At 42.2% G+C, this 21,018-nt stretch overlaps 1 protein-coding gene across 2 annotated transcripts; it reads left to right on the forward strand.

Annotated features, from left to right (window-relative positions):
• Positions 1 to 756: 756 nt before the first annotated feature.
• LOC139545773 (survival motor neuron protein 1-like) lies at positions 757 to 5,930 on the forward strand. 2 transcript variants are annotated; one of them, XM_071353931.1, is made up of 9 exons: positions 757 to 950; positions 3,288 to 3,359; positions 3,596 to 3,715; positions 3,796 to 3,987; positions 4,249 to 4,422; positions 4,652 to 4,726; positions 4,889 to 4,996; positions 5,422 to 5,499; positions 5,776 to 5,930. In XM_071353931.1, exons 1-8 carry the CDS (start codon positions 903 to 905, stop codon positions 5,473 to 5,475), a joined length of 843 nt encoding a protein of 280 aa, XP_071210032.1. In that variant the 5' UTR covers positions 757 to 902; the 3' UTR covers positions 5,476 to 5,499; positions 5,776 to 5,930. The 2 variants fall into 2 exon arrangements, with proteins under 2 accessions (XP_071210032.1, XP_071210031.1); XM_071353930.1 differs by having other exon boundaries at positions 808 to 950; positions 5,691 to 5,930.
• The last annotated feature ends 15,088 nt before the right edge of the window (positions 5,931 to 21,018 follow it).

Raw genomic sequence — 21,018 nt, forward strand, 5'->3', positions numbered from 1 at the left:
GGAAGAAAATGCAATGAAAAGTACTACACTGCTGTGTAACATGACATGCTTAATTAGCTTTCAGGCACTGTGGATCCAGAGTGGCTTTGCTTACCTTTTTCTGAAATAGCCTCAAAGTCAGTAGCATCGTCTGAGATGCTCTTCTCAATTTTAAGAGTCCTAATTGAAACACAACAAGGACAAAATAGCATATACATTTCAAGCAACATGATCAAACTATAGTAAGCATACACCAAGCCAAGTACCTCGACAATTTTTTTTTATGAACTTCTGACTCGCTATGTGTCAATACTTAAAACGTGTTTTTTCCTCTGTTGTTGTGTGCCTTTAATGCTGAAATACATTTTTTTTATATATATATATAAAACGTTCAAATACAACTATTTCCTAATAGCTGTTGCTCTAAGATGGCAACGCAGCGTGAATGCACATGTGGAAATTGAATATCAACAGGGAAACTCTCAGCGGTTGTAATTGATTAACGTTTTATTAAAAAGTATGGATTTCAGCAAACAAAGGCGCGCATCAACAGAGGACAAACATAGGTACAGGGAAGGTTTAAGAATGCATTTTTTAGTATAGACGCATAGCTGGGCGCAGCCAAGACAACCTGAGCATCCAACGAACTTAAAGCTGGATCTATCATTTTTTTTGCCGACAAATCACGACTTGCCAGCAAATGTATATCTTGTTTTTCTTTTTATTTCCTTCCTGACAGCAAATGTAAACAAAAGTATTTGTGGACAGAGGGACGTCAGTTCGTTGTCAAGCCAACGTGCCACCAATTTTGTCGCAGCTTTTTAACGTCATCATTATTTAGGAACGTCAGCGACGCACGTTACTTCGCTTCAGTAAAAACCCAACAATCAAAGCTGTGAGAGCAGCCACATTTCTGCGTATTCATGGCAAATGGGTGTAAAGATATGCTTTTTGCTCGTGGAGCTGGACAAGTAAGTTATAATTTATATAGTTACTCAGTAAGTAGATAACTGCGTAGATTGGCTTGCTAACTAGTAGCTATTGTTGAATTTAAGCTAATGGTTGCAGATTCGCTAGATACCAACTAAGTTAGCCACCTAGCTAACGTGAGATAGATAGCGAGCTACTCGATAGCACCGGACTATTAGTGTTAGCAGCACAGATGTAGGGTTAATTTTCATAATCTTTGGTGTTAGTGGGAACAAGTCAGATTGCCAGTTGATATGCCAGCAGCAGTCACTAAAAAGACTGATGGCCAATTCCAAATGTAGTTAGCGGGAACCAGGAAGGTCACATAGCATTGGATATGTTTTACTATCTAGCAATTACCTGCTAGTTAGCTTGGCCACCTAGTTATGACACATTTATTATGCAGCTATGAATATTGAGCAGTGCATCACGACAAGCTAGATGGAATATTGGCTAGCAAGTAGAAAGCATAATGTAAGGGATGGATCGAAATGTACAGAATGCGTACCTGGAGGAAAATGGGGCAGGGTCATGCTTTTTCAATTTCAGTCAAGGGGAGGGTCATGTAATTTATAATTTATTAAATTTCAATATTTCTCAGTGTTTTAGAATGAGTTGCTTATGAGGCTATATATCGATGTGTGCCAGATGCTGCCCCTCATCTCTGATTCTCCGCGGGGCGCGATATCAATTGCGCCTATAGGCTATTTAGTGTGGTCTCAATGAAATGATCTATAGGCTACGAAGTGCATGCTCGGAGAAGCACAGCGCAAATTTATATTTATAAGATAGCTGCTGGGATGGTGTAAATACAACTGGGCTGCATTACACTGCTATGGATATTCCAATCTGCTCTTACTTATCAACAACTTGTTGTGTGCTGCCTAACTCATGGCTGTGCTGTATAGTCCTATGGTGGCAGTTCAGGAGGAGAGTCAAAGGTTTCTTCCCCCCCAAAATATGTCATTAGGCCTATGCACTATCTATGTTCTGTTCAGTTTGAGAAGGAGAGCGCAACGATGAGATGGAGGACCCGAGGTCAACTTTGAGAGCTCGCTACTACTATAATAGTTTTGTATTAAAAACAATATGTTTATTACCCATTTTTGTATTTTTGTATTTTTCTGTGTATTTTTGTATTTTTCTGAGTTAATGACCTCACAATAAGCCAGATGTAAGTAACATACATTTTGGTGCTGAAGATTCAATCAGCATCACTGCACAATCCATCTGAAATGGACAGCTCATGGTGCTGAAAGTAAGCAAATTGGAGTCGGCTAAATTCATTTCAACCATCTTCATTTTAATTATACTTTACTAACAACAAGAGGGCTTTGTGTTGGATCCTATTTCATCCTATTTGAGAAGTAGGTCATGTAATTAGCTACGTTACATGCCCATAGAGAGCATTGCATTGTAGATTTTGTAGTCGGCTTGAGCTGCAACAGATTTCCACAACGATTTTCTGTTTTGCTACCAACCATATTATAATGTCAAATTGAAACATTTGTTCACAAAAAATACTGTTCTCGCATATTAGTGTTATTCAACACCCTAAATTAAAGGAATGAGTGGGTTTGGGTGGATTTTACATGAAGGAACCTTCTAACTTATGTAACCATACCAACTGTAACATATCACGCTAATTTGAGTATCCCTGATTTACATTTACTGTGTTACGTCTAGTCTATGAGACCCGCCGGGGAAAGACGTGACTGATGCATACGGGAATAGCATTGTTTTGTTTCTTTGACATTCAGAGGCTGAGATACAACCTTTGATAGCAGAGGAAACAAAAAAATAGGCTTTGCTTGGAAAGTAATTTAATTTGGTTCACTACCAATTGATTAAAGAGAGCTTTTAGGGAAACACTTGACACCTTCTCTCGTTGGGTTACGCCACGGAAGAAGAGTAGCCAGCAGTTAAAGTTGGCATTTTTCTGCGTCGGTAGACCTTCTCTGTCTGGTAAGCCTACTCTGTCTGGTAGGCCTTCTCTGTCTGGTAGGTCTAACTTTTGAAAGTGCTTACTCATATCCTTAATGACTTCTCAGATTGAATTATTTGCAAACAGGGACAGCTTCGTTGCAAACAAGGCACACTGATTTGGCGTCGGAGAAATATAAGATGAACACGCACGCCTATACCTCGATTTCTCGAACCTGCAAATACGATGATAGATTCATGCGATGCTTTTTACTATAAAGGAGATCTTTCCACCCCTACTGTTGTCCACGGTGGTCTGCGAACCTACAACCGGTTTCTCCATGTAACCCTTATTATAAATAACGTTCTTACTCTAAGTTTCTCAGATGATTAATCTAATTGTATTTTTCTCCTAGAGTGATGATTCTGACATCTGGGATGACACTGCACTGATAAAGGCCTACGACAAAGCAGTTGCGTCATTTAAGGTGCCTCTACAGTGTTGTTATAGCATTCTGTTGACTGTGTTCTTATTTTCCTCATATGGATTGATAATTGGGTTGAGAAACATGCATCGGTATCATGCCATTACACAGCTACGGTTTGTGCATTATGGTAGGCAAACACGTCTCCTAAAGTAGCATCTCAGAAAAGTATCCTTGAAAATGTTCTGTTATCCCTCTGACGTCATGATACTTTTTTCACCATTGATCTTGACTGTCAGACTGCCCTGAAGGATGAGGAGGACACGACAATCTCAAAGAAAGACAACCCTGGCAAGAAACGGAAAAACCACAAAAAGAACCGCAGCAGAAAGAGAAGCGGTGCTCCTTCCGATAAAGAGGTAGGTACTGCCCAATAATACAAATACTGTTAAATGAAAGGGTCTAGCCTGACAGATGTACCACAATTATCGTGTTGCAGTGGCAAGTCGGCGAGCCCTGCTGTGCCTACTGGTCTGAAGACGGCAAGCTTTACGCTGCCACCATCTCCTCCATAGACGACAAGAGGGGCACCTGTATAGTTGTGTTCACAGACTATGGGAACGAGGAGGAGCAGAACCTCCGAGACCTTCTGACTGAGAGCTCCGAGGTAGAGGAGGAAGCCCCCGACAAGGTACGTTAAGGATGTTTGTAAAGATGACCCTAGGTGTATGATTGGTTTTGTAACTACTGAAGAGAATGGACGGTTAGCCTGGTGGAACTAGCCTGATCGCTGCATTCACCATTCTGTTTTTACTGCACGTGAAATAGAATGGTGAACTCAGTTTCCGTTCACAGATTGGAGAGAAGTGATTTAGGCATAGAAGTCAGACCTCAATTCCTTTTGAATGGGGACATTTTTTGGAGTGTTCTTATTTCTCTCTCTGTAATGCAGGTTAAAGAAGCAGAGTCTTCGACAAAGGAGAGCGATAGGTCGTCCGCCCCACAGCCTCACAGTCACGCGCCACGCTCTAAACCCAAATCCAAATCCCCCAAAGTACCTCCGATGTGGGGTCCAGGTTTCCCTGGCTTTCCCCCAGGTCCCCCTCCCATGCCTGGCTTCAGAACGGTAAGTAGACCCTAATTGTAGGTTGTCAGTCACTATTCATCCGTGCATTACTTCTTAACGTACGAAAAGCACCAACACATTTTGGTGCACTTTTGCTTTAACTTTCATTTGGAAGTTGCTTGACGGGCAGAGGTGGCATTTGAAACTTGACATCTTGTATGTGTGGATGGAATAAATCCTATATTTGACAACGGAGTGTGCATATTGAAGAGTGTTGTTCTGTCTACAGGGAGACTCTAGACGACCTGGGGCCTCCGGGCCTGCCCCTCCGGGATGGCCTCCCATGATGGCCTCTGGGCCACCGGTAAGGTAGATTCTAGAGCACAGAAATATTCTCTGGCATTTGAACTGTTGCCTGTAGAGATCAGACTCTATTCTCATATCGTATGGCGCTTATTGAGCAGTGTCGCCGGTACATTTCTGAAAGATGCACCAGTCTGAACATGGTTGTTTTGTCTCTTGTCAGATGATCCCTCCCCCTCCCCCCATGAGTCCAGACGGAGAGGACGATGAGGCCTTGGGAAGTATGCTGATCGCCTGGTACATGAGTGGATACCACACCGGATACTACCTGGTACAGTTACATGCCATCCGCATCATGTCTTGCATGCTGTAGATGAGACAGGAATTGCTTATTACTGATGGTTAAGTTGAATAATTCACTGTCTAATACGCATAGGGGCATCTACATGGACACACGTTCTGTTCTTATTTTATATCTCTGGTTTGTTTTTGTTCTACCTTTTTGTTATTTTTAGTATTACATTGTTATTCATTACTGCGTTGTTGGGGTTAAAGCTGGCAAGAAAAGCATTTCACTGTACTTGTGCATGTGACATTAAAACTTGACATTAAAACTTGACGATTCTGGAGCACGGTTCCATGGATCGCGTGAAGATTGATCGGAAATACATTTTTAGTTCGATACCAGGTGTAAACGGGTTTTCCGACGCAAAAGGAAGTCTGTGCCTAAGTTGCTTCTTTTCTTTTCCGTTATAGGGGTTAAAGCAAGGCCGCAAAGAAGCTGCTGGAAAGAAGGCTCACCACAAGTGAAGAAGGGGACTTCGTCCTTACCTGGTAAATAAATTATAAATAGGAGTTTTTTAGTCATTTACTAAGCTGACTTACTTTAGTGTTTTTTTTATTGTGTTGTAGCCATTACCTGCTCGGAAAGGGTTCCATTGAATTCTTTCTTGACCGACTTGCATGAGCCTCCGATGTTTCGATTGCCACTTTGTGGAAAGAACATAATTATCTTGCCATTTCAGACAAACCGTCAACTAATATCTTCAAAGCGTTTGTGTTCATCCCGCCACGAAAAGAATGACCTTTGTGTTCTGCTGCGGGTCCTAGGTGTTTGTCTCCATCCCAGATGCAGAGGACTGGAGTGCTGTGAATGAATTGTGACGTGTGTGAATGAACTCTTTGTTTCAAAGCCTCCATGTGTTTCGGGGGTTAAGTTTTGTATTCTTTGTAAATAAACCCAAATAAAGGATCTTAGCTCACAATTTGCTGTTACAATGTGACCTTTTATTCTGTTTAATACATGTGAATATTCAATTAGTTGATCTCGCACATGGAAAGTTACGACGTTTCGTTCTTTATATTTGTTGAGGGCATTGAGATACAGGGCTTGCGAGATCGTACGATCAGAGAGGATGAGGCAAAGCGAGCTGAATTGGCCTATTAAAAAAATGGTCCATTCTGGCATTCTGTTAACTTTGAGATAAACAACTTAGTTGTGCCTGTATTTCCTCTCATTGGCTAGAATGGTCCTGATCTCGCCTCCTCCCTCCATCTTTGAGGACATGTTTTTCCATTGTTAGAGTTGCCGCTCGACTATCTTGTCAATATGATAGATCAGCTTTGGTATATTTTACCTTTATTTAACTAGGCAAGTCAGTTAAGAGCAAATTCTTATTTTCAATGACAGCCTAGGAACAGTGGGTTAACTGCCTTGTTCGGGGGCAGAGCGACCGATTTTTACCTTGTCAGCTCGGGGATTCGATTTTGCAACCTTTCGCTTACTAGTCCAACGCTCTAACCACTAGGCTACCTGCCGCAGTAACCATTCTTCCCCAGTAGACGGCAGGGTAGTCCTGTACACACTGAAGAAGTAAAGTTACAGCAATTGTTTCGATGTTCCTGCTTACATTAAAGCATGACATCATTCTGTCATGTCAATTGATCAACTAAAGGTCAATTTGTGAGTGATGTTTTGCAACCTATTTTCAATGTTTCCCAGCAACATCTCATACACATATACCGACCATAATCTGTAATAAGACACTCCTATCCATCTCTTTGTTTCACAACTGTCCTCTTTGCTCCCTGATGAGAGAAGCTTCTAAAGCTGTGGTGTATTCACTTGGAAGCAAACGGGATGAAACTGGGAGGGACCTACCTGAATCTGCCTGATAAGAAAGCAGTTTTCATTGGAAACATCTTCTGTTGCAAAACTGTTTGCTACAGTGTGCACTAATGAATGCACCCCGAGTATAACATCAACGCCAAAATAGGATTACCAAGACCTTGGGCTGGGGGAGGCCAAACGTAGTCCCTCTGCCCTGGCACTATCTCTACCAGGAGGGGAAGAGGTTTAGGCCTGAAATACTCGACCACAATACGTTATACCATACAACATATCCGAAATCAACAACCCATTGCCCCAGCCCTTTCTCCAGGACACTTGTGAAAAATGAAAGGATTGCATAAGCAATATGGCCACAGTTCCACCTATCCCTTTGATGGAGTTTTCACCAAATTCCCAGTATCCATTCATTTCAGATCTACTGATGTCTAGGCTAAGTTAATTTTGATATCCCTTTGCAGGGTATACACGTTGGTTGGAGGTTGTACATTGTTGGATTTTTGGTTAATATCAAGAGAAGAATAATTGTTTTATGTAATGGTACTGTACGTCCTCTGGGCTTAGACGTAACGCAAACGTTTCATTTCTATTTTGCTTTATCCTCTTTATACCTTGATACACATAAATCCTTTCACATCATTAAAGGGTCATTACTTCTCTAGTTACATCCCAAAGGACTAATCCACAATAAATTGGAGTCAAAATATAAAGGGCATGTACAGTATATGCATATAGTACTACATACTGTAGTAGTACATAAAAAGCCATGTCATTATAGTAAGTGTAATGTGCTAGCTCTCATATTTCCCCTCTGGAGGCCATGTGGATGTTTTTTTCTACTCGCGCGTGTGTGTGAGGGAGAGATTCTGTGGTTGAGATGAGAGAGGAATATTGTCTCCTATTTTAGACTATGCCATCATGCCCCCAGCTGTTCTCTAGGCTTTGCTCACAGCTATGTGATTGTCTTCTTGTATGTGTTCTATCACTGACATTTTGTACCCGTTGTACCAACGGTTGCCTCTGTGTATGACTCTCAGCGGTCACTGCTGTTTATTGTGTGTGTGTGTGTGTGATCGAGATAGGAGGAGACCGTTGCAATGAGAATTGCCCATCAGAGAGCAGAGGGATCACAAAGTCAGAAAGCCAGACTAAGGGTAATCTGGGTTGGGCCAATATCATGGGGGGAGCTAGGGTTGGACAACGTCTTGGTTCCCCGATGTGGGCCCAGAGTCAGGCATAGGATAGCTGTAAGTAAGCCCCTTTCCTGACAATGAGCAATTCAAGGGGTCTGCCTCAGCAAGGAGTGCAGAGGGTCTGCCTCAGCTTGGAAAAGCTACGAAGGTGGTTTGAAATGTGGCTTGAAATGTCTGAAAACTACTAAAATTGTGAATTTGTCAGACCGCACTTGGAATTAAATAATAAAGTCATAAAATAAAAAAGATGTCACATACACAACTTAAATATTCTATTAAAGTAAAGTGATGTGAATAAATTATGCTTAAGTGGGAAGCAGTAGGGTGAATTCAGAAAGTTGGACAGCTTAATCCTGATGCATTTATTTCTTGGTCTCACAAGAGAAAATCAAAACTATTGTTGCTAATCCCCTGCAGAGAAACCACATGATCAAAAACATCATAGAAGGGGGCAGAGCAAGCGTCAAACAGGAAGCTCACACCGCGAAGCACACGGTAAGATCAGTGACCAGTAACAGTGCATGGGTAAAATCACTGGGGAAGCCAGAAAAAAACTATTACAACCTGTGTTGTGACAATTGCATTTTCTCTATAACCAGTTTGTTTATATGCCTTGCCACTGTGCTATATAGGCCTAAGGCTGAGACAGTAAGAAGACAGTGGCAGAATAAATTCAACCACACCTTTGTTTCATCACTAACAGGAGAGTAATCTCTGTCCAATGAAGTCCACAAAACATTGCATGTAACAAACAGTTACATGACCTACAGCATGGTCAAGCAAGTTAATGTTTCCGAAACAACTATTGATTTAGAACCATGGAGAGTTACCACAAGTTGCAAAGAAAACAGGAGCTGCCTCCACTATTCTAGCACGATTTCAACTTCAACATTTCAACATCATCAAATCACCTATGCTTAGTGTAATACTGTGACAACTAAAATATACCAAAAATGATTTAGTCCAATCAACATAAGATAAGTATGATGTGGCTGTCCATGGTTCTGATATCTCTTTATGTGTGTATGTGTAAGTAGAAAAAACATGTTCACTCACCCTAGACCTACTTATAGAGAAACGCCAATGCCATCCTCCTCTTTCATGTTGCCAAAACGGTCTATAACTCTGTCATACAGTACACGCTTTGAGTTTTTGTTGTCCTGGGTTACCTGGCTAACATACTTGCTCACTAGCCTAACTTCCTTTCATGGGCAACGATGAGCCAGGTAGTTAACATTAGCCTGCTACATCTAGCTACATATTGAACTTCCATCGTCTCAGGCCAGGGGCACAATGTATGAATTTATGTTTGGATCAGAATCGCCTTTATAATCATTGGCCAGTGCAGAGAATTAAGTAAAACCACAAGTCCAAATCCCTATCTCCATTCATGGCTAATTTAGGAAAAGGCAAATTTTAGCTAGCTAGCCACCGGATGACAATGATACAACGAGATTAAACAATTCAAGTTGTTTCTGACAATTACGTTTTGCTTTTGATGTGATTGGTGTGAAGCCAAATCCAAACTGGCTTCCCTTGACATTTTTTGGGGGTGCGCCAGGACCATTCACAGTTGAGCTCACTCAGTTTAGCTCAACTCTGATTGGCTATTATTTTATACTTTTTTTAATCAGGGGAGGCCAAATGCTCGCTGGCTTCCCTTGCATTCAATGAGTGTAATAATCATGGCTGAATTACCGACTGGGCATGCAGGGCACTTGCCCAGAGGCCCTGACCTCAAGGGGGCTGTCATGACAAAAAGTGTGTCCCCCCTGCGTCACAATGGGATTCGATAAACTATTAGCGTCCGTTGCCATATCAACGGTGTGATGACCTAATGATTCTGATTTTGTATCTCATTACCGCCTAAATCACATTCTTTTCATCCCTGGTATGCAAACAAGGCTGATTTCCTCGTCCTCGACAATTTTGCTGTTTAAACTTGTTTTGTTTAGTTAATAAAATGAAAACTTTACTTCAAACTCCTTTTGGCTACCTTGTTAACATCACAACATGAAATCCATTTCTTAGCCGTTGCTACTTTTCAGAAATAGCAAAGAAAACGTGTAATCTGCTTGACACATTAATTTACTTAACTTTAAAGATCACAAAGTCAGCTAATTTCCACTCCATATGCAAATCCATTCGATTCATACACTGTCTTATCTGGATGTCATGTTTTTATTTTAACCAGCCTTATCTACACTGAATATAATTTCAGTAGTCCTATATTATGATTCATTTTGTTCCATCTTGCATAGCTCATTAGTACACACATGTGGTTAAATATATCTATTGTAGGTACTAGGATACAGCAATGCATAATGAGAAACTAATAAATAGCATCAAAGGATACCGTACAACGTACATTAATGAAACACCTTGTGAAACAGCTGTGAAAACCAACCTGGCCAACCTTTAATATCTAAACTTAGATTTTTTGGGGGGTACAGTTGTCATTAATTTATTTTCACAGATTTGTTGTACATTCACATGGCAATCAGACTAAAATACTGAATTCTGGTGTGTGGCATATAGAGTGGTTGCTGTGTGGGTGGGAGGTTCTGCCTGCCACTTATTCTCAACAGGAAGCCAGTCTTGGAATTGGGACTGGAGAAGGAGACTGCAAAGTCCAAGCACTGCTGCTCTCTTTGTTCTGAGTGTGCTAGTGTTTTAGTTAATCTTTGTATCTCACATATTATGTGCCCAGTATGATAGAGCAAGAAAATGTTCTTAGCAGGTAATGACAACATGACAATAACAGTAGATGATGTAATGAAAAGTTGGAGGGTGGTTGGTAATGGAGTACATCAGGTGAATCCACGTCTGGGTGTTAGGCAGAACCCCTAGGTCCCGGAGAACAGAAGCAGAGGGGAACAGGGTAGGAGACAGAGAAGTAAACAAGCAAACACACAAGTTACACTTTACTGTGAGAACATTTGATGGATTAGTGCAATGTTATAAATGGGAGGCATGTACTTTTCAACCGTTTTGGAAGGCATAGCCTACCTCCAAGCTGTTCTGACTCAGAGAATCAGACTGATCAGAACTCACTGGTTCTGGTGGATTGGATACCTCCTGGGGGGCTCAGACAGTCAATGGTCCTAAAGTCATTTGGAGAGGTAAATTGAAGAGGTACATTTTTATAAGCTCAGCTTAACTACCACTTCTTGCTTTCTCAAAAGTCAACCAAAGCTTAACATATTTTCTCTATTGGGCTTTACCAAAGTGTTTTGGGCGTCAGGGCTTTCAGTGGTCCACCGTCTAACTGCTCCAACTGAAGATTGTTGGCTTCCACCGAGGTAACCCTAGGAAGACCGAGAGAAATATCAGTGTTAGGGAAACTAAAACTAGCTTCAGGTTATTTTGTGTGCAAATGCAAATAATTATCTGAGATTTTTTATATTCACCTTAACAGATGGTGACTCCAGCTAGGAGCGAAAGAGCAGTGAGGTTTCCCAGGTCTCGCCTTCCTTTCGTCCTTCTTCTAATCAAAGTAATTTGCCTGGATGTCGAAGCACTTGGTCCCCTTCTTGATTCTTTGTAATGGGTGCGTGTTGGTGGCAGGGAAGTCAGGTGCAGGAACTTGGTATAAACGGAGTCGTTTAATAAGTGCTGATCAAACTCCAAAACCAAAATATATAAAATAACTAAAGTGGGTACAGAACCCGTCGCACACCAACACATACTAGCACAATCAAACAATCTCCGACAAAGACATGAGGGGAAACAGAGGGTTAAATACACAACATGTAATTGATGGGATTGGAACCAGGTGTGAAGGAAGACAAGACAAAACCAATGGAAAATTAAAAATGGATCAGTGATGGCTAGAAGGTCGGTGACGTCGACCGCCGAACACCGCCCGAACAAGGAGAGGGACCGACTTCGGCGGAAGTCGTGACATTCTTCTCCAGTAGCTCTCCTTCTCTTTCTCCTGCACCTTGTCGATGTTCAGTCTCACCTTGATTGATAACAGGAATAAATTCAATTATATTTCATATTACAAATAGATTTCTTACATATCTCTTAGAGGGCCAGAAAATAGATTAGCAGCAGACAATCATTTTTACCTGGTCAAAACCCTCCACATCCTTCTCAGTCCGTGCCTAAAGGTGATCCTTGAATGTTTTCTGATCTGGTTTGACAATTTCCACCACGTCAGGTGGGGTTTCAGTGATCTGAAAGTACGTTATACAAAAATAGCACTAGACAAACAGCAACATTAAGTCAATCACAAATTTGAAAGACTACATTAATGCAATAATTGTATATACAATTGCATTGTTTACCTCAGTCAACATCTGCGGCTCCCGTCCGTACCCGGTGGAGGCCTGGATGCTGTTGTTGTGTGCAAAGAGAATTACCTTCAGGTTGTTCTCCCACTGTTCCTGGTACCCATCAAGGGACTTGCCCATGGCAGTCTTGAGGGTCTGGTTGGTCCATTCATCCAAACCTGGAGGAGGGGGTAGGAAAGCGATATCAATTGACAATGTAAGATATTGAAATATGTCTGATTATGTACCATGGAAAAACAAAAAACATTGTAAATTGTAGCTGTCCACCTTGGCAATTCCACGTCAGGTTGATTTTGATTTAGGTTGATTTTGGCAATCATGCGCTTCACTCCAGCATGCATCTCAGTCAGCAGGCCTCCTCCGCCTCCTCCTTAGTAAAAAAATCACCCTCCTGTGTGACTGGCCATTCTTCCCCCGTAGGTACATGTGATTGCCTAACAAGTTGGGAGAGACGAGCTGTTGAAATACTCAAGTCTAAATATATTTGCGCTGCTGTCTTTCTCTCTCTGTTTCTCTCTCTCCATCTCTCTCTCCATCTTCCACTCTCTTCCCACCACTCTCACTTTCATCCTTTATTTCTCACTTTCCTCCTCGCTCTCCACCCCTCTCTCTCTCTGTCTGTTTCTGTCTAGCGAAGACACCTAGTTAAGGGCATTTGGAATTACCATAATTGCTCACACCATCTCCATTTGATTGGTCAGGTTTAACTTATAGCTAGATATCTCAATATGACAGACATATAACTATATGTATAGCTAGCAACATGTAGATGACCAACTAGCTAGATGGTAAATGGTTGTTGAAAAATGGTTGTGCATAGCTAAATCTGTCCAATTATCTAATAGAAGTTAAATGCTTAACGTTACCCTGAATTGTACATTTCTCTGAATGTTGTGCCTCCTGTCGAGATTAGTGGTGCCTTCTAGAGGTCGACCGATTATGATTTTTCAACGCCGATACCGATTATTGGAAGACCAAAAAAAGCCTATACCGATTAATCGGCCAATTTTTTGATATATTTGTAATAATGACAATTACAACAATACGGAATGAACAATGAACATTTTTATTTTAACTTAATATAATACATAAATAAAATCTATTTAGTCTCAAATAAATAATTGTCACGACTTCCGCCGAAGTCGGTCCCTCTCCTTGTTCGGGCGGCGTTTGGCGGTCGACGTCACCGGTCTTCTAGCCATCACCCTTTCTAGCCATCACCTTTCATTTTCCATTTGTTTTGTCTTGTTTTCCTGCACACCTGGTTTATGTCTCCTCATAATTACTATGTGTATTTAGCCCTCTGTTCCCTCCATGTCTGTGTGGGGTATTGTTTATTGTCGAAGTTGGCACGCTTCCGGCTGGTTAGCACCGGGTTTTATGTGTACTTGTGTTTTTTGTTTGTTTGTTGCCGGTACTTTGTTTGTGGTACTTTGTGCTGCCTTACATGTTTTGGGCATTTGGTTTTGGTGACGCTGTTGTGTTCTGGTCTTACTATTTGACTCAGTAAAGTGCTTCGTGTTCACTCATCTCTGCTCACCTGCGCCTGACTTCCATGCACCAGCTACACCCACCATTGACAATAATGAAACATGATCAATTTGGTTTAAATAATGCAAAAACACAGTGTTGGAGAAGAAAGTAAAAGTGTAATATGTGCCATGTAAAAAAACTAACTTTTAAGTTCCTTGCTCAGAATGTATGAAAGCTGGTGGTTCAATATTCCCAGTTATTCAATATTCCCAGGTAAGAAGCTTTACGTTGTAGTTATTATAGGAATTATGATGCGTCAACTATTTCTCTCTATACCATTTTGTATTTAATATACCTTTGACTATTGGATGTTCTAATAGGCACTATAGTATTATCAGCCTAATCTCAGGAGTTGATAGGCTTGAAGTCATAAACAGCGCTGTGGTTCAAACATTGCTAAGAGCTGCTGGCAAACTCAGTAAAGTTTGAATGAATGCTTACGAGCCGGCTGCTGCCTACCACCGCTCAGTCAGACTGCTCTATCAAATATCAAATCATAGACTTAATTATAATATAATAAACAGAAATATGAGCCTTTGGTCATTAATATGGAAAATCCGTAAACTATTATTTCGAAAAAAACAAAAAGTTTATTCTTTCAGTATTTTATCGAACGGGTGGCAACCCTAAGTCTAAATATTGCTGTTACATTGCACAACCTTCAATGTTATGTCATAATTCTGGAAAATTCAGGAAAATTTGTTCGCAACGAGCCAGGCGGCCCAAACTGTTGCATATACCCTGACTCTGCGTGCAATGAACGCAAGAGAAGTGACACAATTTCCCTAGTTAATATTGCCTGCTAACATGAATTTCTTTTCACTAAATATGCAGGTTTAAAAAAATATTCTTCTGTGTATTGATTTTAATAAAGGCATTGATGTTTATGGTTAGGTACATTCGTGCAACGATTGTGCTTTTTTAGCGAATGCGCTTTTGTTAAATCATCCCCCGTTTGGCGAAGTAGGCTGTGATTCGATGATAAATTAATGGGCACCGCATTGATTATATGCAATGCAGGACAAGCTAGCTAACCTAGTAATATCATCAACCATGTGTAGTTAACTAGTGATTATGTGAAGATTGATTGTTTTTTATAAGATAAGTTTAATGCTAGCTAGCAACTTGCCATGGCTCCTTACTGCACTCGCGTAACAGGTGGTCAGCCTGCCACGCAGTTTCCTCTTGGAATGCAATGTAATCGGCCATAATCTGCGTCCAAGAATGCTGATTACCGATTGTTATGAAAACTTGAAATCGACCGTAATTAATCGGCCATGCCAGTTGACCTCTAATGCCTTCATAGTACTTCACCTGCTTGAAAAGATAAAATAAAATCTTGAGGGATGCCATTGAAGCGCAAGCTACACACAAACAAAAAGCTTCAATAAATTACAGTAGCTAGCCAGTTAACGTTAGCTAAAGAAAACAGTCTGGCTGGCTAGCTGTCTAGCTGGCTGGCTAGCTACCTGACTAGGAAGGCGGAGGTAAATATGAATGAATGAATTACATTTTATTTTTGTGTCAAATCACCAGTTGGCAAACCATCCCTTAAGGGATTAATTGACACATTAACAAACATTGTGATAATTCTTCTCCAGTGTTCTCTGCAGTGTGCATCACATAAAGAGTGAAAAAATGTAAGATAAAAAATCAATACATAATTGTAAACAAGGTTATCCAAGCAATAATTATATCCCTAGAGCAGTAAAAAAAAAATATATATACAGTGGGGAGAACAAGTATTTGATACACTGCCGATTTTGCAGGTTTTCCTACTTACAAAGCATGTAGAGGTCTGTAATTTTTATCATAGGTACACTTCAACTGTGAGAGACGGAATCTAAAACAAAAATCCAGAAAATCACATTGTATGATTTTTAAATAATAAATTTGCATTTTATTGCATGACATAAGTATTTGATCACCTACCAACCAGTAAGAATTCCGGCTCTCACAGACCTGTTAGTTTTTCTTTAAGAAGCCCTCCTGTTCTCCACTCATTACCTGTATTAACTGCACCTGTTTGAACTCGTTACCTGTATAAAAGACACCTGTCCACACACTCAATCAAACAGATTCCAACCTCTCCACAATGGCCAAGACCAGAGAGCTGTGTAAGGACATCAGGGATAAAATTGTAGACCTGCACAAGGCTGGGATGGGCTACAGGACAATAGGCAAGCAGCTTGGTGAGAAGGAAACAACTGTTGGCGCAATTATTAGAAAATGGAAGAAGTTCAAGATGACGGTCAATCACCCTCGGTCTGGGGCTCCATGCAAGATTTCACCTCGTGGGGCATCAATGATCATGAGGAAGGTGAGGGATCAGCCCAGAACTACACGGCAGGACCTGGTCAATGACCTGAAGAGAGCTGGGACCACAGTCTCAAAGAAAACCATTAGTAACACACTACGCCGTCATGGATTAAAATCCTGCAGCGCACGCAAGGTCCCCCTGCTTAAGCCAGTGCATGTCCAGGCCTGTCTGAAGTTTGCCAATGACCATCTGGATGATCCAGAGGAGGAATGGGAGAAGGTCATGTGGTCTGATGAGACAAAAATAGAGCTTTTTGGTCTAACTCCACTCGCCGTGTTTGGAGGAAGAAGAAGTATGAGTACAACCCCAAGAACACCATCCCAACCGTGAAGCATGGAGGTGGAAACATCATTCTTTGGGGATGCTTTTCTGCAAAGGGGACAGGACGACTGCACCGTATTGAGGGGAGGATGGATGGGGCCATGTATCGCGAGATCTTGGCCAACAACCTCCTTCCCTCAGTAAGAGCATTGAAGATGGGTCGTGGCTGGGTCTTCCAGCATGACAACGACACGAAGCACACAGCCATGGCAACTAAGGAGTGGCTCCGTAAGAAGCATCTCAAGGTCCTGGAGTGGCCTAGCCAGTCTCCAGACCTGAACCCAATAGAAAATCTTTGGAGGGAGCTGAAAGTCCGTATTGCCCAGCGACAGCCCCGAAACCTGAAGGATCTGGAGAAGATCTGTAGGGAGGAGTGGGCCAAAATCCCTGCTGCAGTGTGTGCAAACCTAGTCAAGAACTACAGGAAACGTATGATCTCTGTAATTGCAAACAAAGGTTTCTGTACCAAATATTAAGTTCTGCTTTTCTGATGTATCAAATACTTATGTCATGCAATAAAATGCAAATTAATTACTTAAAAATCATACAATGTGATTTTCTGGATTTTTGTTTTAGATTCCGTCTCTCATAGTTGAAGTGTACCTATGATAAAAATTACAGACCTCTACATGCTTTGTAAGTAGGAAAACCTGCAAAATCGGCAGTGTATCAAATACTTGTTCTCCCCACTGTATATATATAAATCAAATCAAATCAAGTTTATTTTATATAGCCCTTCGTACATCAGCTAATATCTCGAAGTGCTGTACAGAAACCCAGCCTAAAACCCCAAACAGCAAGCAATGCAGGTGTAGAAGCACGGTGGCTAGGAAAAACTGCCTAGAAAGGCCAAAACCTAGGAAGAAACCTAGAGAGGAACCAGGCTATGAGGAGTGGCCAGTCCTCTTCTGGCTGTGCCGGGTGGAGATTATAACAGAACATGGCCAAGATGTTCAAAATGTTCATAAATGACCAGCATGGTCAAATAATAATCAGGAATAAATGTCAGTTGGCTTTTCATAGCCGATCATTAAGAGTTGAAAACAGCAGGTCTGGGAAAGGTAGCACGTCCGGTGGACAGGTCAGGGTTCCATAACCGCAGGCAGAACAGTTGAAACTGGAACAGCAGCAACGCCAGGTGGACTGGGGACAGCAAGGAGTCATCATGCCTGGTCGTCCTGACGCATGGTCCTAGGGCTCAGGTCCCCCGAGAGAGAGAAAGAAAGAGAGAAGGAGAGAATTAGAGAGAGCATACTTAAATTCACACAGGACACTGGATAAGACAGGAGAAGTACTCCAGATATAACCAACTGACCCTAGCCCCCCGACACATAAACTACTGCAGCATAAATACTGGAGGCTGAGACAGGAGGGGTCAGGAGACACTGTGGCCCCATCCGATGATACCCCCGGACAGGGCCAAACAGGAAGGATATAACCCCACCCACTTTGCCAAAGCACAGCCCCCGCACCACTAGAGGGATATCTTCAACCACCAACTTACAATCCTGAGACAAGGCCGAGTATAGCCCACAAAGATCTCCACCACAGCACAAACCAAGGGGGGGCGCCAACCCATCAGCTTAATGCTTAATGCTGATATACTTTTTGGCAGGGAGATACTATTTGGCATGACAGGGCCGCATTGATTTTGTAAGTCACTCTCACTCTGATATCATATTAACATGGCATAAATCATGGCAAAATGTGTAGAACTACGAGAAATTGGCTGTACAACTGCAACAACAACAAAAAAGGTATGTAAAGCCAACACGTTCACTTTTTGTTAATAAAATACTTTTTCTACTAACAGATCCCTCTGTACGTATTAAATAATAGTTTTTAATCCAGGTGCTGAGTTAATGCTGATTTGGAGGAGTGGGTTAAATATGGAAGACATTTCGGTTGAATGCATTCAGTTGTGCAACTGACTAGGTATCCCCTTTCCCTTTAATGTGTTTGTCGATCAGTAGCGGTCAGTGCTATTTAATATGAGGGAGGACGATTTTTTTTCATGAGCATGGCCTTATTTCTATTACAGCATATTGGATTACTGTCATTTATATTCCATTCACCCAGTTCAATGTAACAATGATAGATTTAGGCTACTACATGATACTCAAATTATCCCCATACCCATCATGAGGTTGTTACAACCTAGCCTATGAATGAAAGTTTACGACGTAGGTGCACACAGGTCGAGAGACAGTGACACATGGACAGACAGTGACACTCTTGTCAACAGTTGCAAATGAGAGTGTCTATTGGACAAATTCAAGTATGTTTATCCCCGTTTTGTTCCGTTTGCTTCCGTTTTAAGAAACGTTTTTCAATAGAATCGGCGGAATGAATACACCCCTGATCACGAGTGAACAAACAGAAACATTGTATTCCTTCTTGCATCCATGCACTCTCCTCATCTCACCTCTCCCCTTCGCTTGTGGACTTCAATGCACAACACACCAGCTGAATGTGACCAGGCGAAAAAACCTTTCCAAGCCAAACCGCATCGTTGTCACCAAATTAGCTAAAGTAACGTCATAGTCAGCATAGCTAATAGTCAAACCAAAAGCCTACCTTAACTTCAAATCAAATCAAATTTTATTAGTCACATACACATGGTTAGCAGATGTTAATGCGAGTGTAGCGAAATGCTTGTGCTTCTAGTTCCGACAATGCAGTAATAACCAACAAGTAATCTAACCTAACAATTCCACAACTACTACCTTATACACACACACAAGTGTAAAGGGATAAAGAATATGTACATAAAGATATATGAATGAGTGGTGGTACAGAACGGCATGGCAAGATGCAGTAGATGGTATAGAGTACGGTATATACATATGAGATGAGTACTGTAGGGTATGTAAACATAAAGTGGCATAGTTTAAAGTGGCTAGTGGTACATGTATTACATAAAGATGGCAAGATGCAGTAGATGATATAGAGTACAGTATATACATATGAGATGGGTAATGTAGGGTATGTAAACATTATATTAAGTGGCATTGTTTAAAGTGGCTAGTGGTACATTTTTACATAATTTCCATCAATTCCCATTTTTAAAGTGGCTGGAGTTGAGTCAGTATGTTGGCAGCGGCCGCTAAATGTTAGTGGTGGCTGTTTAACAGTCTGATGGCCTTGAGATAGAAGCTGTTTTTCAGTCTCTCGGTCCCTGCTTTGATGCACCTGTACTGACCTCGCCTTCTGGATGATAGCGGGGTGAACAGGCAGTGGCTTGGGTGGTTGTTGTCCTTGATGATCTTTATGGCCTTCCTGTGACATCGGGTGGTGTAGGTGTCCTGGAGGGCAGGTAGGTTGCCCCCGGTGGTGCGTTCTGCAGACCTCACTACCCTCTGGAGAGCCTTACGGTTGTGGGCGGAGCAGTTGCCGTACCAGGCGGTGATACAGCCCGACAGGATGCTCTCGATTGTGCATCTGTAGAAGTTTGTGAGTGCTTTTGGTGACAAGCCGAATTTCTTCAGCCTCCTGAGGTTGAAGAGGCGCTGCTGCGCCTTCTTCACAACGCTGTCTGTGTGGGTGGACCAATTCAGTTTGTCCGTGATGTGTACACCGAGGAACTTAAAACTTTCCACCTTCTCCACTACTGACCCGTCGATGTGGATAGGGGGGTGCTCCCTCTGCTGTTTCCTGAAGTCCACAATCATCTCCTTTGTTTTGTTGACGTTGAGTGTGAGGTTATTTTCCTGACACCACACTCCGAGGGCCCTCACCTCCTCCCTGTAGGCCGTCTCGTCGTTGTTGGTAATCAAGCCTACCACTGTAGTGTCATCCGCAAACTTGATGATTGAGTTGGAGGCGTGCATGGCCACGCAGTCGTGGGTGAACAGGGAGTACAGGAGAGGGCTCAGAACGCACCCTTGTGGGGCCCCAGTGTTGAGGATCAGCGGGGTGGAGATGTTGTTACCTACCCTCACCACCTGGGGGCGGCCCGTCAGGAAGTCCAGGACCCAGTTGCACAGGGCGGGGTCGAGACCCAGGGTCTCGAGCTTGATGACGAGTTTGGAGGGTACTATGGTGTTAAATGCTGAGCTGTAATCGATGAACAGCATTCTCACATGGGTATTCCTCTTGTCCAGATGGGTTAGGGCAGTGTGCAGTGTGGTTGCGATTGCGTCGTCTGTGGACCTATTGGGTCGGTAAGCAAATTGGAGTGGGTCTAGGGTGTCCGGTAGGGTGGAGGTGATATGGTCCTTGACTAGTCTCTCAAAGCACTTCATGATGACGGAAGTGAGTGCTACGGGGCGGTAGTCGTTTAGCTCAGTTACCTTAGCTTTCTTGGGAACAGGAACAATGGTGGCCCTCTTGAAGCATGTGGGAACAGCAGACTGGGATAAGGATTGATTGAATATGTCCGTAAACACACCAGCCAGCTGGTCTGCGCATGCTCTGAGGACGCGGCTGGGAATGCCGTCTGGGCCTGCAGCCTTGCGAGGGTTAACACGTTTAAATGTTTTACTCACCTCGGCTGCAGTGAAGGAGAGCCCGCAGGTTTTGGTAGGGGGCCGTGTCAGTGGCACTGTATTGTCCTCAAAG

Source organism: Salvelinus alpinus, chromosome 19 (genome assembly GCF_045679555.1).
Source record: "Salvelinus alpinus chromosome 19, SLU_Salpinus.1, whole genome shotgun sequence".
Lineage (NCBI taxonomy): Eukaryota > Metazoa > Chordata > Actinopteri > Salmoniformes > Salmonidae > Salvelinus > Salvelinus alpinus.

What these genes read in the sequence shown, in the direction of transcription:
- LOC139545773 (XM_071353931.1), top strand. Translation starts at nt 903, where the DNA reads ATGGCAAATGGGTGTAAAGATATGCTTTTTGCTCGTGGAGCTGGACAA. An exon ending in TTGCTCGTGGAGCTGGACAA is followed by an intron (nt 951 to 3,287) that starts GTAAGTTATAAT and finishes TTTTTCTCCTAG; the next exon opens with AGTGATGATTCTGACATCTG. An exon ending in CCATGCCTGGCTTCAGAACG is followed by an intron (nt 4,423 to 4,651) that starts GTAAGTAGACCC and finishes TTCTGTCTACAG; the next exon opens with GGAGACTCTAGACGACCTGG.